The 25,901-nt window shown below is 42.7% G+C and overlaps 1 protein-coding gene across 1 annotated transcript; it reads right to left on the bottom strand.

Moving 5' to 3' along the window:
• Window positions 1-865: 865 nt before the first annotated feature.
• On the bottom strand, window positions 866-25,901 carry POLDIP3 (DNA polymerase delta interacting protein 3). Its single transcript, XM_063426339.1, has 9 exons — window positions 25,732-25,901; window positions 12,632-13,010; window positions 10,772-10,861; window positions 8,711-8,827; window positions 8,125-8,325; window positions 7,469-7,546; window positions 5,037-5,166; window positions 2,991-3,057; window positions 866-1,376 (listed from the first exon to the last, which is right to left on the bottom strand). The coding sequence occupies exons 1-9, from the start codon at window positions 25,800-25,802 to the stop codon at window positions 1,193-1,195; spliced, it is 1,317 nt and encodes a 438-aa protein (XP_063282409.1). The 5' UTR covers window positions 25,803-25,901; the 3' UTR covers window positions 866-1,192.

Genomic DNA, 25,901 nt, shown 5'->3' with positions numbered 1-25,901 from the left:
AGTAGAGGTTTTCTATTATACAATTATTCTTAGAACAAGTACTACGGTTTAGAGGTATCAGGTAATAAGAAATGCAAATAAATAACTTTTTTTCTTTCTTTAAACTAGTTCTTGGTGGTTGTAGCTAGTGGAAATCCAGCTATCATTCAAATCCTGAATGTCCAGATGTAAAATAATGGCAGTCCCTTTTCTACGGAATGGAGTCCTTCCAGTGCAATAAAAAAAAAAAGATACGTTTTAACCTTACCAACATGTTTAAAGCTTTTAAATAACGTCAAGCTAAACTGGAGTATTACACTCTTTGAACATAGGATTATACAGTTCGAGTTTGCATGTGTCTAATTTCATTTTTCATTTAACAACACGCCTAGAGATTATCCAGATGGCAGTCTTCTCTCTCCACATCTTCTTAGCAGTGAAGATTACTTCTAATAAGTTATTACTGGAAAATGTAAAAAAAATGCATTTGCTCTTCACTTAGATAGCACTGAAAGTGTATCCCATCATAAATCAGGGTCAAATGAAACACTGATCACATGAGCCCAAAAACAAGGAATTCAGTCCACAGAATGCCAAAAAAAAAAAAAAAAATGTAAACTCACCAACAATATTAATAATAATAGCAAACACTAACTGGAATTTAGAAAAATGTACAAACATTTCTTGATACTGAGTTTAAGGTAACCGTCACAAATACATCATTTTTTTTATCATTACGGTCAACCAGGGAGTGTATGTCCATCTATTTGAAGCAGAAACCAATTAAACAAAAAAAAACACAAAAAAAACCTACAAAATAAAATACAAAAATGTTTTTTTTTTTTTGTATGAAACAATTACTAAATGAAAATGATTAAACATGGTGTAAGATTGAGCATACATTTACTTTTCCCTGGAAGGAAGCATAAAAATATTGTGCTGTGAAACAGTTCAACAAACAAAGCCTGAAAACATTATGCAGTTAACAAGGACAAATGGATGCTTATGTAGATAATGAACTTGTTTGTCCCATACAACATCTGCCATGTTTCGTCCAGTAAACTAATCTGCAGAAAAGCAGTTCTAAACAAAATTTCAGGAAGGAGAGGGAAAAATACGTCCTCATGTCTTAGTGTCTCTTGATTTATTGAGAATATGGTCAAAGTGGGAGATTGCTCAACATTTCCACTCATCCCAGGTCCTACTAGCCAAATCAGAGCTTGATCTTGAATGCAGTTGGTTGAACAATTGCTGAAGACCCTGAAGATTTAAATAGGGCTTTCAGAATGGTGTCTGGATCAACTTCTGCTGGCGGGTTGGGAACACTGGAGGATGAAGTGTTGGATCTTCGTGCATCCCCTTCTTTCCGTATTGTGGCCGGAGTGTCGCTCAACCTCCTATGGAAGCAAAGGAGAACAGAAAAGTTTATAATTGTGTTACAAAAGTGTTATGGAAGTATTCTGTTATATACAGCTTTCAAAGGATCTCAAGAGAAACGTCATACAATGTACTACCAATTGGAAAGAAAGAAAATATATCAATTAAAAAATATACATAATGTAAAAGACAGTCTTAAATTAGAGGGACAAAGGTTTAAAAATAATATCAGGAAGTATTACTTTACTGAGAGGGTAGTGGATGCATGGAATAGCCTTCCAGCTGAAGTGGTAGAGGTTAACACAGTAAAGGAGTTTAAGCATGCGTGGGATAGGCATAAGGCTATGCTAACTATAAGATAAGGCCAGGGACTAATAAAAGTATTTAGAAAACTGGGCAGACTAGATGGGCCGAATGGTTCTTATCTGCCGTCACATTCTATGTTTCTATATAAAAAAAACTAAAAGCATCAGACAAGAAAACACAAAGGGATTATTTGCTGAATATTTTATTGAAATCAAATCTGCAAAATTTAGGTTAAAAACGGATCTCTCACTTTTCAAAATTCTTTATTAAACATGGACGTTGACTGCGTTGGATATATACTGAAATTACTTTGTCTGCCAGTAAAGTCTGAGGTTGACAAAATATCCCTTTTGTCCAATCCGTGCAACTATAACAATAGACGCTGCACTAGAGCACGCACAAGAGTTCAGCACTGATGCAGCTTCTAGGAAATGAAGAGCCAGTAGCCAAAGAAGTCCTCCAGGAATAAGATGGCGGCAGACATGAGGGACCGCCTCATGTTTGTAAACCGGCCTTGCACACCATCGTCACTGGGCTCTAACCGGAAAGGTCACCTTCAGAGGTCTTTGCAAAATATGCAAAGACCCCTGAAAATAACAGATCCACTTTAAAATTGCTGAGCTGTGACTAAATCCAATTTGGAGATTTCAAAATCAACTATTAATGCTTACATGTTCCAATTTGGTTTTCAATTAACTCTCAACAGAGACCAGTCTAATCGTTAAAGAGAAACTCCAGTGCTTTTCCTGGCACTGGAGGTACCCTCTCCCACCCCCCAATCCCCGGTTACTGAAGGAGTGAAAACCCCTTCAGTCACTTACCTGAGGCAGCGACGATGTCCCTCATCACAGTCTCCTCCCCCACGCCACTCCTCCCTCTAATTCCGTCGGTCGGTGGGCGAGACTGATCCCGCCCACCGGGGAGACCTAATGCGCATGTGCGGCAATGCCGCGCATGCGCATTAGCGCTCCCCATAGGAAAGCATTGAAAAAGATTTTCAATGCTTTCCTATCGGGAAATGAGCGATGCTGGAGGTCCTCACACAGCGTGAGGACGTCCAGCGATGCTCTAGCAAAGAAAATCTTTGCTAGAAATCAGGAAGTGACCTTTAGTGGCTGTCTGGTAGACAGCCACTAAAGGAGGAGTTAACCCTGCAATGTAATTATTGCAGTTTATAAAAAAAAAAAACTGCAATAATTACACTTGCAGGGTTAGGAGTAGTGGGAGTTGGCACCCAGACTACTCCAATGGGCAGAAGTGGTCTGGGTGCCTGGAGTGTACCTTTAAGATTTATGTAAGTCAGGCTCCAGGAAGATAAATATACTTACAAAAGTATGGGTTGGTCTGATGTGATAACATTGCCATTCAAATGTAGGTTGCACTTCATGGGCTGCCCTGAAATAGAAGAAAACTGTATCAAATTACACTTATCTCATCAGTGGTCCAGTTGAGGTCTAAGTTTTGGGAGGCAGAAAAAAAAAAAGTCACAGTATTCCAGAGTCTTAAGGACGTAAGGGCTACATAGACTAGCAGTGTGTATTGCAGTCCCAATGCTGCTTTCTACTGTAGATGTAAAAAGTTATTGTAAGAGTGAGCAGAATGTGCATGCTCATGTAAGTCCACAAATAAATTGAGTTTGCTTTTAAGAATTTGGTTTAAATCCAAAATGTTATTAATCAAATACTTGCAGCAACTTATGGGTTACATGCACAAATAAACATATACGATTGTTGTTATCTAAATTGAGAATTCAAGGTGAATATCCAATATAAGTTCACAATAAACCTGATACAGTTATACACTAAAGAAAAATGTGTCTTCTATTAACTACTCCAGTTTTCTGATATATGTTTTGTGTAGGAACTTTGCTCAGGTGAGTTTCTGGTCTATGGAACCAGGAAAGTTGTACATGTTGTAAAATCTGCCTGCCATGTTTTCAGACCCCAAATAAAATAGAGCACAGTTTCCCAAACTGTGGGTCGTGCTGACCCATGCCAGGGACTTGAGAGACAGCCAGGCCCGACACACATAGCGTGGCCCCTCTGAAACAGGGAAAAAGACCTGCACATCCTCCAGTCTGCAGCTCCGCCTCCACCGCGGGTAGAACTGCATACCATGCAGAAATCGTCAGCGAACTCTGCCAATCACAGAGCATCTGAGACTTCACGTGGCAGAGCTCATGAGTATATGTCTGTATCCGGCGGAGGTGGAGCTGCAGACAGGACAGCAAGAGCGACCGGACCACCAGGGAGGAAGGAAGGAGAAGATCACCATTGACTTCTCAAAAAAGTATTTTAATGGATTTCACTTCCCACGTACTGTCCCCCCCTCACCTCCCTCCCACATACTGTAACTCACACCGTCACCCCCACTCTACCCCCTCTCCCCACAGGGTCACCCCCACTCTACCCCCTCTCCCCACAGGGTCACCCCCACTCTACCCCCTCTCCCCACAGGGTCACCCTCACTCTCCCCCTCTCCCCACAGGGTCACCCTCACTCTCCCCCTCTCCCCACAGGGTCACCCTCACCCCACAGGGTCACCCTCACTCTCCCCCTCTCCCCACAGGGTCACCCTCACTCTCCCCCTCTCCCCACAGGGTCACCCTCACTCCCCCTCTCCCCACAGGGTCACCCTCACTCTCCCCCTCTCCCCACAGGGTCACCCTCACTCTCCCCCTCTCCCCACAGGGTCACCCTCACTCTCCCCCTCTCCCCACAGGGTCACCCTCACTCTCCCCCTCTCCCCACAGGGTCACCCTCACTCTCCCCCTCTCCCCACAGGGTCACCCTCACTCTCCCCCTCTCCCCACAGGGTCACCCTCACTCTCCCCCTCTCCCCACAGGGTCACCCTCACTCTCCCCCCTACCCACAGTGTCATCCTCACTCTGCCCCCTACCCACAGTGTCATCCTCACTCTTCCCCCTACCCACAGTGTCACCCTCACAAAAGAACACCTGTATTTAAAATCGAACACTACATATAAACACCACTGCATTCAGACACAAACACTACAGACAAGCACACCACTACATTTCAATGGCAACAGTACACAAAAACATGCTTACATTAATACGCTCAAACACAGCTCACAAATACAACCCTGCAACGGTGGGCAAATGGTAGATCCCCAGCTGGCATAACATTGTTGGAGTTCTCCGACATATGAGGATCTACCACTGGGATACGCAATGTGAGAAAGAGAGGGACACAGCACTTTTGAGTCGGTGAGTAACTAGCCAATTTTTTGCCTCTAAAGCTGCCATGGTATGCCAAGTTTATTCATTTTGAAAATATGCATTAAAAGCGAGTGGATCTTGGCCTGTAAAAGTTTGGGAGGCTCTGGGATAGTTTTTCTCCGGCACACTACTTACCATCCAAGTATCTGTTGTTGTATTTTTTGTAGGCCCCAACTGCATCATCCTTTCTTACAAACACTACTTCTGCTATACCAGGACTAAGTAAACGGGCACGTTTCAGGGCACCGCAGACACAGAAAAGCTCCTGTAGCACAAGGAAACAAGCAAAGGTTAGCAGAAAGAGTGATGCTAAACCACAGCCTTACAAATAAATCAGCTTATTTAAATTTATTTATCTTATCCGATAAATTCACTGCTGAATGCTGAGACACGTCACATAAAAACACCTGCTAATCAAGTGTTGATGCTTTTAGAAAATGTTTTAGAAAATAAGAGGAGTGCTAGGAAATTCCAGATATAGGTAGCGTCAAACAAAGGAAAGAAGTCAAAGCATTTTTTTAACTACTGACACTGGACAGCAGAAAGTTCCTAGGCAGAGGGCTGGCTGGGAGCGACCAGCAGATGTTCTCAATCAATCAGCCGTGAACTATAGTATACATAAAAAAATTAGGAATCAACAGCCTGGCGTGTCCCTTTGAAACCAAATTTTTTTTTTATATCTTTGTTTATCATAAAGTACATAACCATTTACATAATACATTTAATGGGGAAAAATATTCTTCATGCATGCGAATACAATTCATGACAAACCATAAAAGGGTATATAGGTTTCGTGTGATCTTCAGCTATTTATACCTGTAAATACTGTGTTAACATGGGTGAGAAAGACAAAAATAAAATAAAATTCTAATTATATATAAATATATATACACCCTGATGTCCTTATCATTTACAGACATACAAATTGCTCTGCTGCAAAAAGCACAGTTCTTATGAACGCGTGTGCTTACAATCCTTAACATTAACTACCTAAAATGTCCACACCATTGTTAACGGTTTGTAAAATTAGTTACTTCAGTTTATATAATATTCCAACCAGAAAACACACTACTCACAATTTAACAGATAAATGGAAACCAAATAAAATCACTGAAGTGAACTTCTCATAAAGAGTGGACAGCAGGACTAGCAGTTGCACTTGAGGTCGCGGAGATGGCCGATCCTCAGCCTTGAAATTAAACTTGCTTGTTCAGCTCCCTGTCCCCCCTCCCCCTTTGGACCAATGGAGGGAGGGATATCCTGGTCGCCACTGGAAATCTTGGAACAATAATCACAGTCCACAACTTACTGGAGAGTTGTATCCTAGCACTCAAAATGGCCACCCCATTAGGGCCTACAGTAGTGGTCACCTCACCTACACTCGAGGAATCGCTACTCATGGAGTTTGACCGTATCTGTGCCCAGTTTTGGGCAAAGCTCGATGCAAAGGGGCTTACCTCCACTCCTGCTGAATGAATCAAGGCACCCCATAGCCGTCCTGCCAGTCGTAGACGCATATCCGAACATCCACCATGTGTACCCAGAGGGAAGCGGCGCAAGAGAAGTCGCAGAATACTGCCACGATGGCTATACCGCATCAAGTGCAATATAAGCACTTCTACTCAACCTGCCGGCGGAGGAACAAGCTCCATCTCCCCCAGTCTGTGCCGTAGGCTTTGCTCTCCTACTGCCGGAGTTGGAGAACTCCGGGTCCGTGCATGTGAGCTCTGGCCTACGTCCGTAATGACCTCCTCAGGATAATCAACTTAAACCCTCTGGGGGCCTGGGCTTCATGGGTTGGCCTCATTGAAGTAACCAACAGTGGGAGATGCTGGGACTCTCCATCCCTAGGTATCGGCTAGGTGGACTTGGAGCATTATTTGCAGCTAGACTGTTGTATTGAAATGATCACAGTTCACACTGCTTGCTCATCTTAAGTGGTTTAACCCTTTTGTTCGCTCCATTATAATAGTTCAGAATACCTAACATTTCAGTGGAAATCTAATAGGCAAATTCAGTTTCTGTAATGTCAGTATCATTGGTTCTGCATTGCCTATTTTACCTGTCGTTAACCATGTTTCTCATATTTTACTTGCTAGACAGACCTAAATCTTTCTTGTTGTTATAAAAAAAAAAAAAAAAACATTGCACCTGATCTCTAATGCCTTCTACTGTAAAGCTATGTATATTTGTTTACCTTGTCCTTGCTGTTGGGGCATTGCAAGGCTGTATGTTATTCTGTGCACAGCAAAAAAATAAAATAAAAAAAAGTGGACAATAGAGTCATACTGAGGTATGCATATGTTTTATACACACTTAGCAGCCCAAACAGCCAATAACTATATAAAATAACATTTACTGGAGGGAATTTAATAAAATAGTGTTTTCTCTGCCACAAAGATGGTCATAACAATGGATACATGTACAATCACCCTTGAACAAATATCAGATTCTCACACACCATTTTTTTACAAGGCCAGTGAAGATATTACATTTTGGGGTTGGGTTAATACACAGATTCATGAAGCAGTTAATTAGTACATAAAGTATAGTGTTGCTCTACTTACAACAATATCTTCTTCTGTGACCCTGGGGTGCAAATTATTGACCGTCATTTTAGTTCCTTCTAGAGGACTGAAGACCGGCTTAAAAAGAAAAAAGACACCTTACATTACATTTTCAAAACACATACATTCCAATAATAGAACACAATAGAAACTCAAGAAACAAGAATATTGCCAACGTACTCACTCCCAACACAAGTATCTACTCATTACAAGCAATGCACTGTTGGCCTGTTTGTTTTGAATCTCCACTCACATCCTTTTGTAGTATTTTAGTAAGTACTAAACTTGTATTACACAAGTACATTTCCACTGCTGTATAGTAACATTACATCTCTTGGTGATCCGCTGAAGGACAGCACATCTACTTAACAAATATGCAGGTGTATTTTAAACAGTAACACTTTAGTCTACACAATATCTATGTATTAAATCAGTCTTCAAAACTGGTTTATCAACTAAAAGACCTTGATCCATTACATCCAGTTAAATATGGTTTTTGAACGGACTACATTTCAGATGTAATAATCATACATGCCATCACTATACAGCAACAAAACTTAAATCTGTGACTTGATTTGAAAGAAGAATGTTTATTTTGTTATGCCATATGAAACCCATAGCTTATTATGTTCACTAAGCACACACAATTAACTAACCTCTGTTGACACTGCTGGCACAGCTGAGGTGTCCTCCTTCGTTACCAACGTCCGTGACATATTAGTCAAGGTTTTTGTGCGTATTGCGGGTGCTTTTGGGACCGGCTGTGGGTTAACAGGTAATGTGTATGTATCGTTTTGAACCACCTTTGTGAGAGGGACTGTCTGAGCAATGGAGAATTGACTTCTGGACATTCCAGGCTGCAATTTAAAGATATGGATGCGTCACTTATTTTTTTAGACATGTGTTTTTATTTTTATGTTTTTTAATGTCCAGGGTACCTTAAAAGTAAGAGTGGGTTAAGTAATTATCACAAGTAAATGCAATAAAGTTCAACAAGTTGTTTTTGGCTTTTCTCCTTTTAAAGTAATGGAGAAAAGCATCATTTTTTTAAAACAATATTTTCATTTGTAGATTTCTGGCAAATTATCAACGCGCACCAGCAACTTAGTTTTGTTTGTATTGCATGCTGCTCAGTTACACAGTGAAAAGATTATTACGTATATTTTATTTCTGAGGAGACAGGCTGATAATGTTTTTACACAAGATCATATTATTAGAAAACCAGTGGGATAGTTCCCTTACCTTTTTCAGGTTGGGATTTGGGGCTGTAATTTTCATCTGTTTGGTAGGAACATGAGAAAGCTCCATCTCTTCATCATCATCATCTTCTTCTTCTTCCTGGTCAAGCTGAGATATTGCCTGTGAGATGGGACATAGGTTAGAGGGATTTGCACATGAATGAAAAGTTAACATGCATTAAACTGTATGAAATGCTGTATACTGAATTAATTAATAGACAATATATAAAAAGTTATGAAAGTGAAAAGTTACTTGTGATCAACGAGCCTATAATATAGAAGTACGATAAAATTAGTTAAGTACAGTTGATCACAACTACACATTACAGAGTGACTAACCAGTGTTATTCAATGTTTACACTGCAGATATGGATTTTGAATATAGGCATGCAAATGAGGGTCAGCTCTGTAGATAATACATCATATGTACTTAACCTATAAATGATCAATGACTGAATTATTCCGTCAGGCATGCCCTTCCCTTAAGGAACCATAACAAAATAATTATGTTACATGGATGTCTACCAGAAAAGACTACTTCCCAGCTGGGAAAACCTGGGGCCAAAATTAGAGGACTCACACTGAACAATGAGCTGTAAAGAACGATATTAAAAGTGAGCAAGGCACACAGGAAATTAAAATAATGCCATTAACGTTGAAATAAATTGGTGAAAAATGGCTGTACAATAAACTGACATAACCCGTGGTGTCTAATTTTGCAAATTGTATGTGTTTATGGGGTAATTTGAACAGTCAGACAGCTACAATGCCCCCAAAATAATGCAACTACACCAAACTTTCAAATAAATTGGTGAAAAAAATGATGTCACTATAAAGCACAAGATACACCATGTGATATATCATGGAGTGTCCACAAATGGTAGGCCTTTGAAATATCAAATTGCTGTAAGGTCCCAGAAATAGACACCGATATACTTGGGAGACTTCACTGAACACAAACATTAGTTTTTCAAAATATACACGTAGAATTTTAATATATATGTTTTTAAATTCTATGTGTGTGTGTATATATATATATATATATATATATACACATACACATATATACACACACACAGAATTTAAAAACATTATATATATATATATATATATCAGAAAAATCGAGAGAGAGAGAGAGAGAGAGAGAGAGAGAGAGAGAGAGAATTTTTTTGGCGGTCATTTGTATTTTATTATTTTATATATAGATATATATAGTATGTCATTCAAAGTGTATTTTGTTACATACACATATATATATATATTATATATTAATAACAAAATACAGTTAGAATAAAAATTAAATTACATATGTATATATAATTTATTTTCTTTTTAGAAAAATATTTGATTTATTATTGTAATTATACATATATAATATATATCATATATATGTAATTTCATTCTAAGTGTATTTTAATACTAATATATGTACTTACTTATATTTTATACACACACACACACACACACACACACACCTCATTTATTTTAACATGTTTAATAATATTTGTTTTTACACTACCGACCAGCAGGGGGGACTGTCTGACACACCAGGCAGTTCCCCTGCTGGCACATCCACAGCCAACTATTACGGCCATGTGATCGCACCTTGAGGCCCTCCGGGGCCTGATTTGCTGGGGGAAGGCTGTCAGGCAGTCCTTCTGAAGCGGATCGCGGCGGAGATAAGTACTGCGGAGCTCCTGGGGTAGAAAGCCGTAACGGCGTTCTATGCTGCCGCAACGGCTTTAAAACCCATTATAATGGGGACGGCATAGAATGCCGTAACGGCGTTAAGATGTATACACAATTCAAAGAATCCACAGGTGTTTTTAATAATGTCAGTACTGGATGACCAGCATGTAAATAAGTTATTAAGGACCCTGAAGTTACAACATGAATTAAGGAATTAACTGTATATTTCCAGCCACCACGGAATCACACAATACATTGCACGTTCATCAGATGTTCATCAGATGCTCGTATTATAGTAGTCCCATAGCTTGTGCCAAACAATGTTTGAATGCATGTATCTGCTACTCAATGCAAATATAGAAATCCAGGTCATTACCTGTTTCAGAGGTTGGTGATTGACTACATTTATTCGCATCCCTTTAACAGAGTGAGTTACACCAGAAGGAAGGGTCTTGTTCTGGGGAATCTGCCAGAGAAATAGAGAAAAAAAGAAATCATTGTCACAATACACCTGGCTGACATTATGTTGAACAAGATGCATTGATAAAGGGCTGTGCCCAAAATGCTTGCCTGTAAACATGTTCATTCAATAAACCAGTGGTAAAATTTGTTATACATATAGGTCGTTGTGCTGCCCCTCCTTCTGTTTTGCTGCATTTATTGGTATATTCATGTCATACCTTCTTGCGGCCCATTCTGCTCCTGCCGTCCTTCCTGCACCGAGGGCGTGCACGTGTGGTTTCCGACAGGAGTGTGCGCGTCTTGTCCCGAAATACTTAAAGAATAAGTAACCAGGTATTGCACTCTATTTATATTCTACCATATTCTATCCCTAACCTATCAGATCTCACCTAGCCCTATTTATACCTCCTTCTTACATCACTTCCTTGCCCTATCGTGGTTTCTTGTAGCCCGAGAGTGCGCTCTGTTAACTTGTGTTTCTTTGGTATCGGACTTCGGCTTGTCTTCTGGTAATTCTTATCTCTGGCTTCCTTGACCTTTGGCTTTGTTTTTCCGCTTACGCTTCCTGCTCTAACCCTGACTTTGGCTCGTCTGACGTTCCTACATTGTAATTCATCTTCACGTTAAGTCCGGCCATTTAAAGGACCGGTAATGCGTTTATCTGGGGTTGCCTCTTGGGGTTGCGTGTTTGGGAGTTCAACCTTGACAATTCACTGTTGGAGCCACAGTGAGAAGGGTTGCAGCACCACTATACGATTTGATTATTTTACAGTGTTTATCTTCTGAATGGGACCGTGGTAACCCAGGCCTCTGCTCATTTTTTCGTGACTTTGTTGGTTTGGTGGAAACCAGCTTGAAAAAGACCTTTCCGGTCGAAACGTTGCGTTGCATTCTGTCATAATAAATCTGCCTGCGGCTTAAAGTTGGAGTGCCTGTGAGTTTTTTCTTCTTGGGTTTGGTGGAAACCAGCACAAAACATGAGGTTTTCTAAATAGAATCACATTCCAGCTTCAAAATTTGTATTGCTAAATTTGGCGAAGATCCTTGAATCTGATCCAAAATTGGAGGCCAAATTGTGTTAAGGAACTATATGTGCTCATCTGATTCAATGCAATTTGGACTTAATAAAGAATATTACCTGACCTCTGTGACTGGTGGGGGTAGCAAATGTATTTAGTTTGGTCTTGAAGGGACACTTCCGGCACCACAACCACTACAGCTCATTGGTGTTATTATGGTGTAAGGAGACTACGGGTGAAGCCACACTGTTTTATTATCCAACCTAATCTGCCTTTGCTGTCATAATGGGAGATATCCCTGCCACATAAGAAACTCACAATATATGGGACAGTGATATTACCGCTAATTCACCCATTTCCATATTTTTGTCAGTTGGCAAGAACTCTCTGTAGTCTAAAATAAACAAAGCTACCTGGGGTGTGTTGATCCAATGCAGATCACAGTTCCTGGTGACTCATGCTATAGTGAAGCTTGACATTAGATCCTCTTGTCATGCTTCACTAAAGAAAGAGCAGCTGCATTGTGAATGCTGGTAGAAGCACCATCCCAGCAGCCTTAGATTTATACTGTCAGTAGAAGACTATTGTTCAGAGTCAAGAAAGCATCTGTCAGTTCTTTTCTCTCATAATCTAAACTCCCTCAACTGACACTTTTAAGCTCCACTACCACAATTTTAAGCCCTACTTTTACATCTTTTATTTAACATGTTGTTTGAATTAGAAATGATAGAAGACAAAGAAAAATAAAAACTTGCCTGAATAGTCTTGGTCAACTTTATGGTTGAAGACCCTGATGAAATAGCAGAGCTTAAACGCATTGCTGGTGCGCTCCTTTTCAGGCGAAGCTTCTCGCGTGCATCCATCACCTTAGGCACACTGTCCACAGAGGATACATGTTTTCTTGAATTCAGCATCTCACGGGCATCTTGAACTTTACCCTTGATCCGGAAACGAGCATCTTTAGCTGCTAGTTTCTCTCGGGCATCCTTCACTCCTAACTTAAGCCGTGCATCTGTTACACCAATTTTTTGTCTGGCATCAAATGTCCTTTGAAAACCAGTAACAACTGGGCGACTTTGGGTTTGTGTCTGAAGTCTGGAACGAATACCTCCTGTGGATCCACGATTGTTGAGCCTGCATAATACAAATAAATTACATAAAAGGTGCATGTCAAACAAAAACAGGTTATAAAAATATTACACATTACAAATACACAGGAAAAAAAATAGTATATGAAAAAAATAGTCTGCAGCTGCACATTATTGAATGTAAAAACTGAATATATCTACCTACAGATAAAGGTTCCAGTTATTTAGGGGAAAAAAGTGATTAGCAATCGTTATAAGTTCATAATAGTATCTAGTGTGCATATAAGATAGTATGTATTGCTAGAAAGATCATACCTGAAACAGAAACGTTACACATGAGAAAAGTTCATAAATTTACATTTTACCACATGACAGGAGGCTTCGTATTTTGCATTAAACTCTCTTTACTAACTCACACAGCAGTAAAGAAAAGTGAAAACATTAACCAATCAAAATGCAATAGGAAGCATAGTATTCACAGAGATAAGGCTCCTCCCCCTCTTTCTTTACTGCTCCATCAGCAGACAGGTCAGAGTTTTTGGCTCTTCCCTTACTTATCTTATTTTATATTGAATTTCTCATTAAACTTTGATATTTGATATAATAGGAATTTTCCTATTTGTCTCCTAGGACTTTCTGTCCTTCTGCTTTGTTCTATCCCCTCTCAGGATTTTCCCCCTGCCCTCAGGGACTTATATTAGTATCCTATACTTTATATCCTTTTCTATGTATCTGGTTTCTATTTATTCATTTGTCTTTTCTATATTTATTAATTTATCAGTTTTTTTTTTTTTTTGTTATCTCTAATTGTGGATGTTTATTGCCTATTGTGGTTATTTATTTATATGTACTCTTTTCTGTGTGTATTGTCTTCCGTTTTCGGCGTTTCCGATCTCCCTTTATGGGAGATCGGATCATTGGTTTCGTCCTCGAGGGTAACGCTCATCCTCCTCCCTACCTGCCATCCTCGCGGCTTCTCAGCCGCACTCACTAGCCGACACGGCGGGAAACACCTTTCCCATTCTCTCCGGCGGCCATATTGGATCTCGTGTCTCGCAAGATTTACGGCCGCCATCTTGGGAGACCCGCGGTCTCCGTCTTTTCGGCTCCCGACCACGATATTTTGTACACCATTCAGGCAGGGGTCAGCAGATTAGTGTACTACATACCTAACCTCCCATAAGGACTGTCAGTCCCATACAGCGGTGGACCACTATAACTTCACTTATATTAGGTGGATTTTGTGCCACCTTCCTATACATATATAACTGGGTGAGGCCCTTTCAGTACTGCTGCTTTCAGGTGGATTTTGTGCCACCTATATATATGTGTATTATCAGTTTTAGCCCTGTAATAGGTGGATTTTGTGCCATCCTCATACATACACATACCTGGGTGTAGCCCAGTGCAAAAATCCCAATCTACCCTGCTGGGGAAGCTGGTATTCTCATACCACATACTTGATTTGTACACGTCCACCCTGCTGGGGTGCCTACAGCGTTAATTTATATACTCATACCCTGCTGGGGTGCCATTAGTATCACTGATACCATCATTTACGGTGTACAACACCGCAGACTGACCCCTAGCCAACGTATACCCTGTGCCACAAGATTCTACCAATACGGTCCTACTCCGAAAACACTATGGAATCTTCCCAAAACCCTGCAGATTTTCAGGCTATGATTTCTGAGACCATCTCCGCATCTATGGAGAAAGCACTTTCCAGGGTCATAACGGCATCAGCCGATCTAACCATGTCTTCCACTAGAGCCACACTCCATGACTATGATTCTGAGGCTTCAGAATCGCAGACCCAAGCCGACCCACGGCCTATTAAACGCCACTGGAAGGGCGAAAAGGGGACTGTTGTCCCGGGCAAAGGCAAGGCTCCAACCAAACGCCATAAGCCAACCCGACCTACCCCCGTCCCTCAACACGGTTACCCCTCGGATGAGGGGGAAGACCACTCGCACTCCTTGGCTATACTGGACGAGTGGAGGGCTGCGGATTCCGACTCACACGACGACGAGTGGGGCTCGGACACCGGGTCCCATGCCGGTTTCTTACGAGGCACGTTCCTGGATGACATCCAACTACCAGATGACCTCGCATCTGCCCAGGAAGAAGGGGAGGCCATCCTGGACCCCACTGGGCAACGACACACACGCTCGGCGGACTGGACTCCCTCCGATCACCTCTCCGAATTTATGCACCTGTGGCTCCGCAAACCACTGGACAAGACGGTATACAACCGCCTTCGCTCCACCGATCATGTGGCTCAGACACCCGAATTCGACCAGGTCATGACCACCTTCTTCATGTCTCGGGGTGGCCGTGACCCCCGAAGAGGCGTGGAAAAAGGATTCCACGGAGTCCAGGACAAGTTGCTGGACTCCATCGGCCCACTTGCCCGCATCATGTATTTGGCAGACAACGCTTTTCAACGAGCTGACCAGTTTGATACCAGCATGGTAAAAGAATGGGCTCATGATATAAGGGAATGGGCACTAAGGTGCTTCTGTTTTGTTGGTAACACCAACGTTGCCCTCTCCTCTGAGAGGCGTAAAGTAGCATTGCTCCGCATTGACGGTAAGCTGGTGGAATTGGGCACCAAGGAGTTAGGACCGCTGGCACAGGGCAAGTTGTTTGGTGAAGCTTTCTTGAAAGAACTAAACAAACACGTTAACATATTCACATCCCTGAATAAAGCTCAGTCTTCAATGAAGCGTGTCTTCAGGGGCTACCCCAGTCGGGGTGTTTTGGACGGGCTGACCGCCACAGGGGCCGTGCAGCCAGCCGCTTCTGGCCTACAGGCCCCCATTCCCACAGACCTCAGCCCTTCTACCCAGAGGTGGGCTTCAGACAACCCTTCTCCTATACCAGAGGCACCGACCGAGGCAGGGGACCACGTGGGCGTGGCCGAGCACGCTTCCCCACAAGTAAGCAGCCCTTTGACTCCCGTACTTCTTTCCCCACGTACTGCAGGTCGTATCAGACCTGGACCACCATCTCCGCGGATGCTTGGATCCATCAGACGGTGCAAGGCTACATCATCGATTTCGTGGACATCCCGCGCCAGACTATTCCCCCACACGCTACTCGATGCTCAGCGGAGGACCGCCGACTCATCGACGGCGAACTGCAGGACCTCCAGACGAAAGGGGCGATCGAATCCGCTCCTAACAAAGGGGGTTTCTTCAGCAATATCTTCCTGGTCAAAAAGAAAACGGGAGATTTCAGACCAGTCATAAATCTAAGGAGGCTAAACGCGTACGTGATGTACCGACATTTCAAAATGGAAGGCATCCACCTTCTAAGAGACCTCCTTCAAGACGGGGACTGGTTCACGAGATTGGACCTCAAGGACGCGTACTTGTCAGTTCCCGTCCACGTCTCATGCCGACAATTCCTCAGGTTCCACTGGAACGGCCTACCATGGCAGTTCACATGCCTTCCATTCGGCCTCAGCTCAGCCCCATGGTGTTTCACCAAGCTGCTGAAGCCAGTAGTTGCACATCTACGAACACAAGGCATTCGTTGCATTATCTACCTGGACGACCTACTACTGTTTTGCTCAAACAAGTCCAGACTGACTCAACACACGCAATATACCATCCGATTCCTGACGTCCCTAGGATTTGTAGTGAATCACCAGAAGTCGGCAATATCTCCAGCCCAGATCATATAATTCTTGGGCTTCGAGATAGACTCCACGTCCAGCACTCTGCGACTGCCAATTTCAAAAATCACGGCCATCAAGAAGGAACTACGTCGGGTCCTCCGTTGCCACTCCATTCCACTCCGCAACTTGGCGCGAATTGTAGGTCTACTTTCCGCCTCCATCCAGGCAATCTTCCCAGGACCGCTCCACTACAGAGCGATGCAGCGCCTGAAGACATCCTTCCTTCGCCGGAATCCTTCCTACGATCAGACCATCCCAATAACGGAGGAAGTCAAACGAGAACTCAGCTGGTGGTTGGACAGCATGGAAGCATGGAACGGCCGTGCCATTTTCGGGAGTTCACCCGACACAGTCCTGGAATCGGACGCAAGCCTCTGGGGCTGGGGCGCGACTTGCGAAGGCAGGTCGACAGGCGGTGCCTGGAGTTCCCAAGACCTCAACCTCCACATAAATTGTCTGGAACTCCTGGCCGGGTCGTTCGCGATCCGCAGCTTAGTAGGAAACAAGTCTGTTGCATCCTCCTCCGGATGGACAACATCTCTGCGGTCCGCTACATCAACCGCTTGGGAGGTGCACGATCCCGACTCCTCTCGGAAATAACGAAGCGGATCTTCGACTTCTGCCTACCACGCAAAATCTCCCTCATAGCAGAGTATCTCCCAGGAGAGACGAACCTGACTGCGGATTGGTTCTCACGCCACTGGCGAGACAGCAGCGACTGGAGACTGGACCCACAGATCTTCCAGCGTCTTTCGTGCAGGAGGGGTCCATTTCACCTGGACCTGTTTGCGTCACGCACCAACAAACAGACGACCAACTATTTCAGCTGGCTCCCGGACCCGGAGAGCATGGCAGTGGACGCATTCCTCCAACCTTGGCCAACCAGAGGAGCTTACGCCTTTCCCCCATTCGCCATGATAGCGAGGACGATTCAGTACCTGAAGACCCAACAAGTATCTCTTCTCCTCATCACTCCCCTATGGCAGAGCCAACCCTGGTTCCCGGACCTCCCGGCATCGTCCTTCATGGATCCGCTCCTCATACCAACCTATCCAACACTCCTCACGGATCCGAAAGGCAACCCTCATCCTCTCATTCTGGAAGACCGTCTCGCCTTAGTGGCTTGGACTCTTTCAGGGGTGCCTGGCAAACCAGCGAGTTATCGCAGGCAGCTAGAGATCTCTTATGGGACTCATGGGCTCCAGGTACCAGGCGTTGTTACCTATCAGCTTGGACTTCCTGGTCCTCTTGGTGCGGTGAACGGAACATCGACCCCTCTACTGCCCCTGTGACGGCAGTTTTGAATCTTCTTTCCTTTCTTTTTTCCGCGGGCCGTTCTTATCGCTCTCTAAACGTAGTCCACTCCGCGATTTCGGCGGCTCACGTCCCAGTCATGGGAATCCCCATAGGCATAGAACCCCTGGTCTGCAGACTCGGAGTCTCTTCCTCGGGGCAACTGTTAATATCTCACGTTAGGCCTCACGTGCCAGTCTCGGTTACTACCCTCGCCAGGTGGATAAGATGGATTCTATCATCGACGGGAGTGGACGAGACTTTCGGAGCCCACTCCGTTCGCGGAGCGGCGGCTTCTTCAGCCTTCTCGGCGGGTACTTCTCTGACAGATATCCTACGCTCCGCAGACTGGTCGCGAGAATCTACCTTTCGGACATTTTCTTCCGCCCGAACTCGGGAACAGCCTCATCTCTCCTACATCAGCGTTAAAAATGCAAACTACGAAGCCTCCTGTCATGTGGTAAAATTGAAGATTATGCTAGCTTTAGTGTACCTATAATCTTAATTTTAGTAATGACAGGAGGCGAGTATTTTCCCGCCCATCCCTCCCTTGGGAGATAAGGCTTACGTAAGTATATTTGACTCTGTATGCTTCAGTCTCCGTTTGTGTTTGCTCACTCGGGACATTTATTGGCAGTAGCCTTGATCGTTTACATATACTTGTTATTCTGTTATCGTTATATTCAGTTATATGTTATTCCTGTAACTAATCATGGGCTGTTACCTTTAATTCAACCAGTTTCCAGACCGGTTCCTAACCTATTTCACATTCTCTTTCAGTGTAATTCCGTGGCTTTACAGCTCATTAGCAGGACGGACTCCATTACAACTTCGCCTGCTCAACCTTCATTTTGGATTATCGCCCGTTGGCGCCTGTTATGGAACTTTGGACTCTTTGGACCTGTATTCATGATGTCGCTTTCGAAAGAGGGGAGGAGCCTTATCTCTGTGAATACTATGCTTCCTATTGCATTTTGATTGGTTAATGTTTTCACTTTTCTTTACTGCTGTGTGAGTTAGTAAAGAGAGTTTAATGCAAAATACTCGCCTCCTGTCATTACTAAAATTAAGATTATAGGTACACTAAAGCTAGCATAATCTTCAATTCTTCCAGATTAGTTCAGAGGTTTATGGACAGTAATCCCTTAGTGACCAGACCGCTTTTCAATTTTCTTACCGTTAAGGATCTGGGCTCTTTTAACATTTCTGCGGTGTTTATGTTTAGCTGTAATTTTCCTCTTACTCATTTACTGAACCCACACATTATATACCGTTTTTCTCGACATTAAATGTTCTTTCTAAAGATACCATAATTTACTATAAATTTTATTTTTATAAAATAGGATGAAAAAAAAATAAAATAAAACATACTTGTTCGAACTTTGACCACCAAAATCTGTTACACATCTACAACCGCCAAAAAACACCCGTGCTAAATAGTTTCTAGAATTTTGTCCTGAGTTTAGCAATACCTAATCTTAACATGTTCTTGGCTTTATTTGGAAAGTTATAGGGCAATAAGTACAAGTAGCACTTTGCTATTTCCAAACTATTTTTTTTCGAAAGTGTTCCTGATGAAAGTCCTAGAAGTGGACTGAAACGTCGAGCTGCCATTTTTAACCATGTTTAAATAAAGTCTATACTTTTTAACTACTCTACACAAACTGTGAGTGCTGGTCATACTGTACATCTTTGATATTTAAACCTGCCCTGGATTTCAAGCACCCGGATTTTAAATGACCGCTCTTACAGAGCAATGTTTTGCAGAGGGGGGACTGTCTGGGCTGTCAGGCCCTGACTGTGAGGGCGGCTAGACACATTTTTGGCTGAGCAGCTACACGAACGTTCTTCTAATATATCCATCATACTCAGCCGGACGGGATCATGGTACTCTTCCATTAGCTTCATACAACTGATTTTGGACGTTAACCTCTAGGGCCTTCTTGGGTGGTAGATCCCTCATGCATATTAGCCTTGTGCACTTTACTCTAACTTGTATCTAGCTGTGTTCCCTTAGCCAGTTTTAACTTTTACTATAAAATGATGCAGAATTTCCATATACCATGTACTTGTTGATTTTCTCATGTTGAAGCGCTTGTTGAAGCTGCTGTGGCACTGCAAGCATTCATTTGTCTAAACCATGCACAACAAAAAAAATACATTTTTTTTTTTATTTAAAAAATGTGTGTGGCACAATTATTGCCACAACTATTAATGCATATGAAAAAAAATATATACTTGAGGTAGTAGGAGGGCCTTTAGTTGCATCTAGCTGGAATTACCTGCTTAAAGTGCAGCCCTATTGGAGTCGGGTCTCATGCCTTATAGTGGCAGTGGTTTTCGATTAGTGGGCATAAGCAGAGTGCTTTTTATTCTTCCTTAACCTGGAGGGGTCAGAAAAGCTTACTTCTACCGTGCTCTAGTCTCTCAGTGTATGAGGTGTAATGTGTGTGTGTAGCTGCTTTGTTTTCCTAATTCAGTGGCATTTTCTCCTGTTTATTTTATAACATATGATCATTTACGTCCAGCTAGGGTATACCGCATTTCCCAGAAAATTAGACCAGGTCTTATATTTTTCCCCCGAAAAATGCACCAGGACCAATTTTCGGAAAAATAAAAAGTCTTATTTTGTAGGGAAACAGTAGCAAGCATATGCTAGAAAGCAGGTCTACATTCGGGGGAATAGACCAGTTCACTAGGGCATGGAATCCATGACAACTATAGTGCTGTTGCTCAGCTTACCACTTTCCTGTTACACTATAATCTGCTTGATGCATATCACACAGCGCTGGGTATACAGTAACTAGACAGCGCATCAACACTACCCAACAGTTAATTAAAAGGTTTCCCTGAAATGTGAAGATATTCTAAACCCAGTCAAATCCTCCAATCAAAGGCTTCTCTATGAGAAGTCTTTGATTGTACCTTTGCGCAGTTCCCGTGACATCAACAAGGGTGTGTTGAGCACCCGGTGCTGGATTAAGATAAGTAAAACTTTACTTTAAAAACAAACAAAAAAACAGTGTAGGGGTGACTGATATAAAAATGACAATAGGGCATTATTCTATAATCAGTAAAAAACAAAAAGGTTGGAGAAACCCTTTAACGGTGTTATTTATTATTGGGAAATGGAAAACACTTGCACTACAGCCACTATTGACTATAACTTCCCATTTTTCTCAGTTTTGATCTGGCTTGGATTGGTGTAACATGTGCCCCATGACTGTAAATCATGTTGCTCCCAGAAATCCAATCACATGCCTTGCATAATACTATTACCAAAGTTATAGTTATAGTCATATTACCATAACCACTGGTATCTATTTGTGCAGCAATAGCTGGCTGAGAGCATTGAGCTAACATGCTCAAATGATGAATGTTATTCAAAGTTGGCCAAAATGGTTACATCTACTTTGGAATTTTAGCAATAGAAATATGCATTAAAGGAACACTAGTCACCTAAATTACTTTAGCTAAATAGAGCAGTTTTAGTGTATAGATCATTCCCCTGCAATTTCACTGCTCAATTCACTGTCATTTAGGAGTTAAATCACTTTGTTTCTGTTTATGCAGCCCTAGCCACACCTCCCCTGGCTATGATTGACAGAGCCTGCATGAAAAAAAACTGGTTTCACTTTAAACAGATGTAATTTACATTAAATAATTGCAGAGGATTGAGCAGTGAGGCTGCAGGGGCATGTTCTATACACCAAAACTGCTTCATTAAGCTAAAGTTGTTCAGGTGACTATAGTGTCCCTTTAATTCTGCAATTGCACAATGCCGAGCAAAGTGTCAAACACAGGAGCCCAGGGACCACTCTGCTTGTGCTAAACCATTTTAAATTGGTTTGACACAAAACTGATGGACAGCACCAGCAGTATGTAGGCCCTGTAAACACTCTAGCAGGCTGTAATTGTTATGGTGCTTAAAGAAAGAAAAGAAAATGAATTGGATTCTATAACAGAGAAAAAAAATATTAATGAAATTGTTAAATGTATATTGGGACGGTGGCAGCAAGTAATATATGGCGAAGCAAAGGAAACGGATAATCTCTCATGGTTGATGCACGCCTATACCCAAACCCTACAAGCATATATTAACATTCCATTTCCTCTATCTGCCACCATCTGCTGATTGTCATACCCCGTACCCAAATTTCACCAACCTCAAAACTCTCCAATCTCGCAGAAATCTCCACTGCCTTGATCTCCAGCATTTCTCCACCAAACTTCAAACTCCTTTTACCCATCTTAAATCTCACCTGCCCTAACTCTGCAACCTCACTCTACTACTCCACTCTCCTCTCAACTTGACATCATGGCACCTCCTAAATTTAAATGCGACAAGCTCTCCCAATTACAACCCTGGCACACCAAGCTGACACGCTATCTCAAAAAAATGTTCCAGAACTGCTGAACGCTGTTGGAGAAAGTCTCACTCTGCACATGACTTCATCCACTATAAATTTATGCTGCACTCCTACACTCTGGCTCTTTCCTCTGCAAAATTAAATTACTTCAACACCCTCATAAGCACAGTCTCCCACGAACCCAAAAGACTATTTCACACTTTCAATGCTCTCCTTTGCCCTGTTGCTACCCCTCCTCCTAGCAAACTTTGCAACTCACGTCACTGAGAAAATTTCTACAATCAGGGAAGAGATTTCTAACCTCTCTCCCTCCTCTTCTATTACATCTTCCAATACATCACCCATCCCCACTCACTCCACTGTTCTATGCTCATTCTCACCTACAACAGAAGAGGTGTCTGCTCTGCTCCGGTCCTCCCGCCTCACCACCTGTTCCCATGATCCTATTCCCTCATATCTCATCCACACCCTGTCTCCCTCTCACTAAAATTTTCTATCTCTTCCAATCCTCCAGCACAATTCCTTAACCCTTCAAGCATGCAACCATAATGCCAATTCTGAAAAAGGCTAACCTTGACCCCAACTCCCCATCCAACTACCGCCCTATATTGCTACTGCCATTTGCCTCCAATATCCTTGAGAGAGTTGTATATGCGAGATTTACAGACTTCCTCGAATCCAACTCTCTGCTTGACCCGCTTCAGTCTGGATTCCACGCTTGTCACTCTGTTGAAACAGCTGTGACCAAAGTATCCAACGATTTAACTGCTGCTAAATCTCGCGACCATTACTCTATCCTAACTCTCCTTGATATTTTTGCTGCCTTTGACACTGTTGATCATCAACAGCTTTCTCTCAATCTCCGTAATCTCTGTCTACGGGATACTGCTCTCTCCAGGTGCCCCTCCTACCTCTCCCAGTGCTTTTTCAGTGTTTCTTTCTCTGGCTCTGCCTCTTCTCCCTAACCCCTCTGTCCTTGGTCCCCTACTGTATTCCATCTATACTGCCTCCCTTAGTAAACTCATTAGCTCCTTTGGCTTCCATTATCACTTATATGCAGATTACACGCAAATCTCCCTGTCCTCTCCTGATCTCTCTCCGTCCATCCTGACTTGTGTCTCTGACTGCCTCTCCGCAATTTCCAACTGGATGGCTGCTCACTTCCTTAAACTGAACCTGTCCAAAACAGAACTTCTGGTCTTTCCTCCCTCCAAGTCAACGGCGCCACCATCGCCTCTACCTTGCAGGCTCACTGCCTAGGTGTTCTCTTTGACTCCGACCTCTCCTTCACCCCTCATGTCCAGTCAATCGCCAAATCCTGCTGCTTCCATCTCAAAAACATTGCTCTCATCAGTCCCTATTTAACACCAGACACGACTAAGGTGCTGGTCCATGCCGTTGTTCTTTCTCACCTTGACTACGGCAATCTCCTTCTCAGTGGTCTTACGTGTTCCCAGATTGAACCGCTGCAAACTATAATGAATGCGGCAGCAAGGCTCATTTTCCTGTCCGCCTGCACCTCTCACACCTCCCCCCTCTGTCGGTCTCTACATTGGCTTCCAGTTAGATATAGAGCTTAATTTAAGATTCTGGTGTTTGCTTACAAGTTCCTATATAATGCTGCTCCCTTCCCCCATTACTCATCTCCTGCAACTGTCAAAAATAACCAAAGTTCTCAGTGAATACTTTTCTAGCATACCCATTTCATTACCCCTACGTATAAATTTTTTGTGTCACTATACCCCACTTCCTCTAGCATGTAAGCTCATTGAGCAGGGCCCTCGACCCCTCTGTTCCTGTGCATCCATTTATCTGGCTACAAATACGTGTGTTATTCCCCCCATTGTACAGCGCTACGGAATTTGCTGGCGCTATATAAACAAACACACCAATCCTGCAAGCAAATATACATACAGATCAAACACGCTAGTACGTACATTTAGCAAACTTTCAAGTAAATACACCCAAACATAGACTCAATAGGGTGCTTGAACTGCTCAACTAAGTTTGTTCACACCAACTAGATACAGTGCCGGCTGGTGAAGTTTTAAGATGGTGGGCTGCCAGACTCCTCTATCACAATTGTACTCCTCCCTATAAAGTACAGAGATACTCATACAATACAGAGCGCTGGGCATAATGCAGCTACCATATTGTGTTGGCTTACCACCCTCCCCTCCAGAAAAAGAATCTCAGTGTGTCTAAACTACTGAAAATATTTTTTCCCCTCATAAGTTCCCCTATAGAAGAGCCACCACTGACTAGCTTCTGCAAGTTAGGTGCAAGCCGTATCCAAAAGGCGATTTACAGGATAAATATGTTTATTCGTTAAACACTAACATGTGGTGAAATGAGATCCGAAGTAGCAAAATCAAGCCTAAAAGAGGATTGATGGCCCCTATGGAAGACATGCAACAGCTGCACTGGTAGTCCTTCAATGGTCAGCTTGAGACCAACATTTTGTTTTTCCATAGTATCCATGGTTCAAACTCAGCTCCTACAAAGACTGACACACACAACACCAGCAGATTCATAATGTCCACCTGAGACATACTTGTGCTGTACAAACATACATAATTAAGCCCTGCAATCAAACTCCAACCACAACGACCACAGTACACATCAGCGGCAATACATACAATAAAAAACAAAGGAAAAAAAGTTGCTTGCACACTATCCCAAATCGCCATACGTATTTAAATCAACTGGAGTTTTTTTTTTAGTATCACTCACAGTTTAAATTAAATGGCCAATGGAGTAATACTAAAAAACCTTCGGCTATTTAAAATGTGCATGGGTTTGGTATAGCGTGCAAGTAACTTACTCGTCCTTGGTTTTTATACTTGTGCTGTGTACCCATATCCACCTCAACCATGTTACCTTGCTGCACTCACATACCCCCTACTAGCCCACCGAGCGACCACCTGTCCACGACCATTTTAAGATTCACTACAAAGCAGTCTTTAGCAAACACTCCAGCACTGATTCCTCACATTTGGGCAATTGTGAAATACTGCCAGACAACAAATGGGATATCTTCCATCATAGAAACATATAGACATAGAAACTGATGGCAAGTTTAATTTATAATAAAATTGTAGCATTAACACGTGCAGGATTATTCAACAAACTCCAAAAATCCGAATAAGAAGATGAGGTATTCGCTGAACGTTCCCCCTGTAACCTATTGTAACCTGAATTTTGTTGCCTTTTGGATTTGAAGTCAACCCAATTGGGAGTTTAGTGCATAAAGCCAGATTCCTAGAATAATATAAATACAGATATCCACCTAGGCCCCATGCCATGCTATAGTACCCACACAGAGCCCAATACCAGCTCAGGAGAAGGCCCAGTGCAAAGCCTAATGTGTGAATACGGTATAAAATGAAATAATAATACAACGTGGATGTTAAACTGACCTGCTGTACATTCCTGTTCCCGTTGTTAGCGCCCGTTTCCTGATTAACTCATCCAGCGACACATCGGCCATGTTACAAAAGATTCCAAAGGAATACCTGCGAAGCAAATCTACCACAGTGGGCGTGGCAGCGCCATCTGTTGACGTCAAACGTTATAGCGTCTCGCAGAA

Source organism: Pelobates fuscus, chromosome 7 (genome assembly GCF_036172605.1).
Source record: "Pelobates fuscus isolate aPelFus1 chromosome 7, aPelFus1.pri, whole genome shotgun sequence".
Taxonomy (NCBI): domain Eukaryota; kingdom Metazoa; phylum Chordata; class Amphibia; order Anura; family Pelobatidae; genus Pelobates; species Pelobates fuscus.
This window is presented reverse-complemented; position numbering and strand designations above follow the sequence as displayed.

Bases quoted from the DNA above. Each gene is read 5' to 3' on its own strand.
- POLDIP3 (XM_063426339.1), bottom strand. From the start codon at position 25,802: ATGGCCGATGTGTCGCTGGATGAGTTAATCAGGAAACGGGCGCTAACA. The intron at 13,011-25,731 runs GTCAGTTTAACA...TGTATTATGCAG, and splicing joins GGAACAGGAATGTACAGCAG to GCTCAACAATCGTGGATCCA. The intron at 5,167-7,468 runs GTAAGTAGAGCA...CTTGTGCTACAG, and splicing joins TCACAGAAGAAGATATTGTT to GAGCTTTTCTGTGTCTGCGG.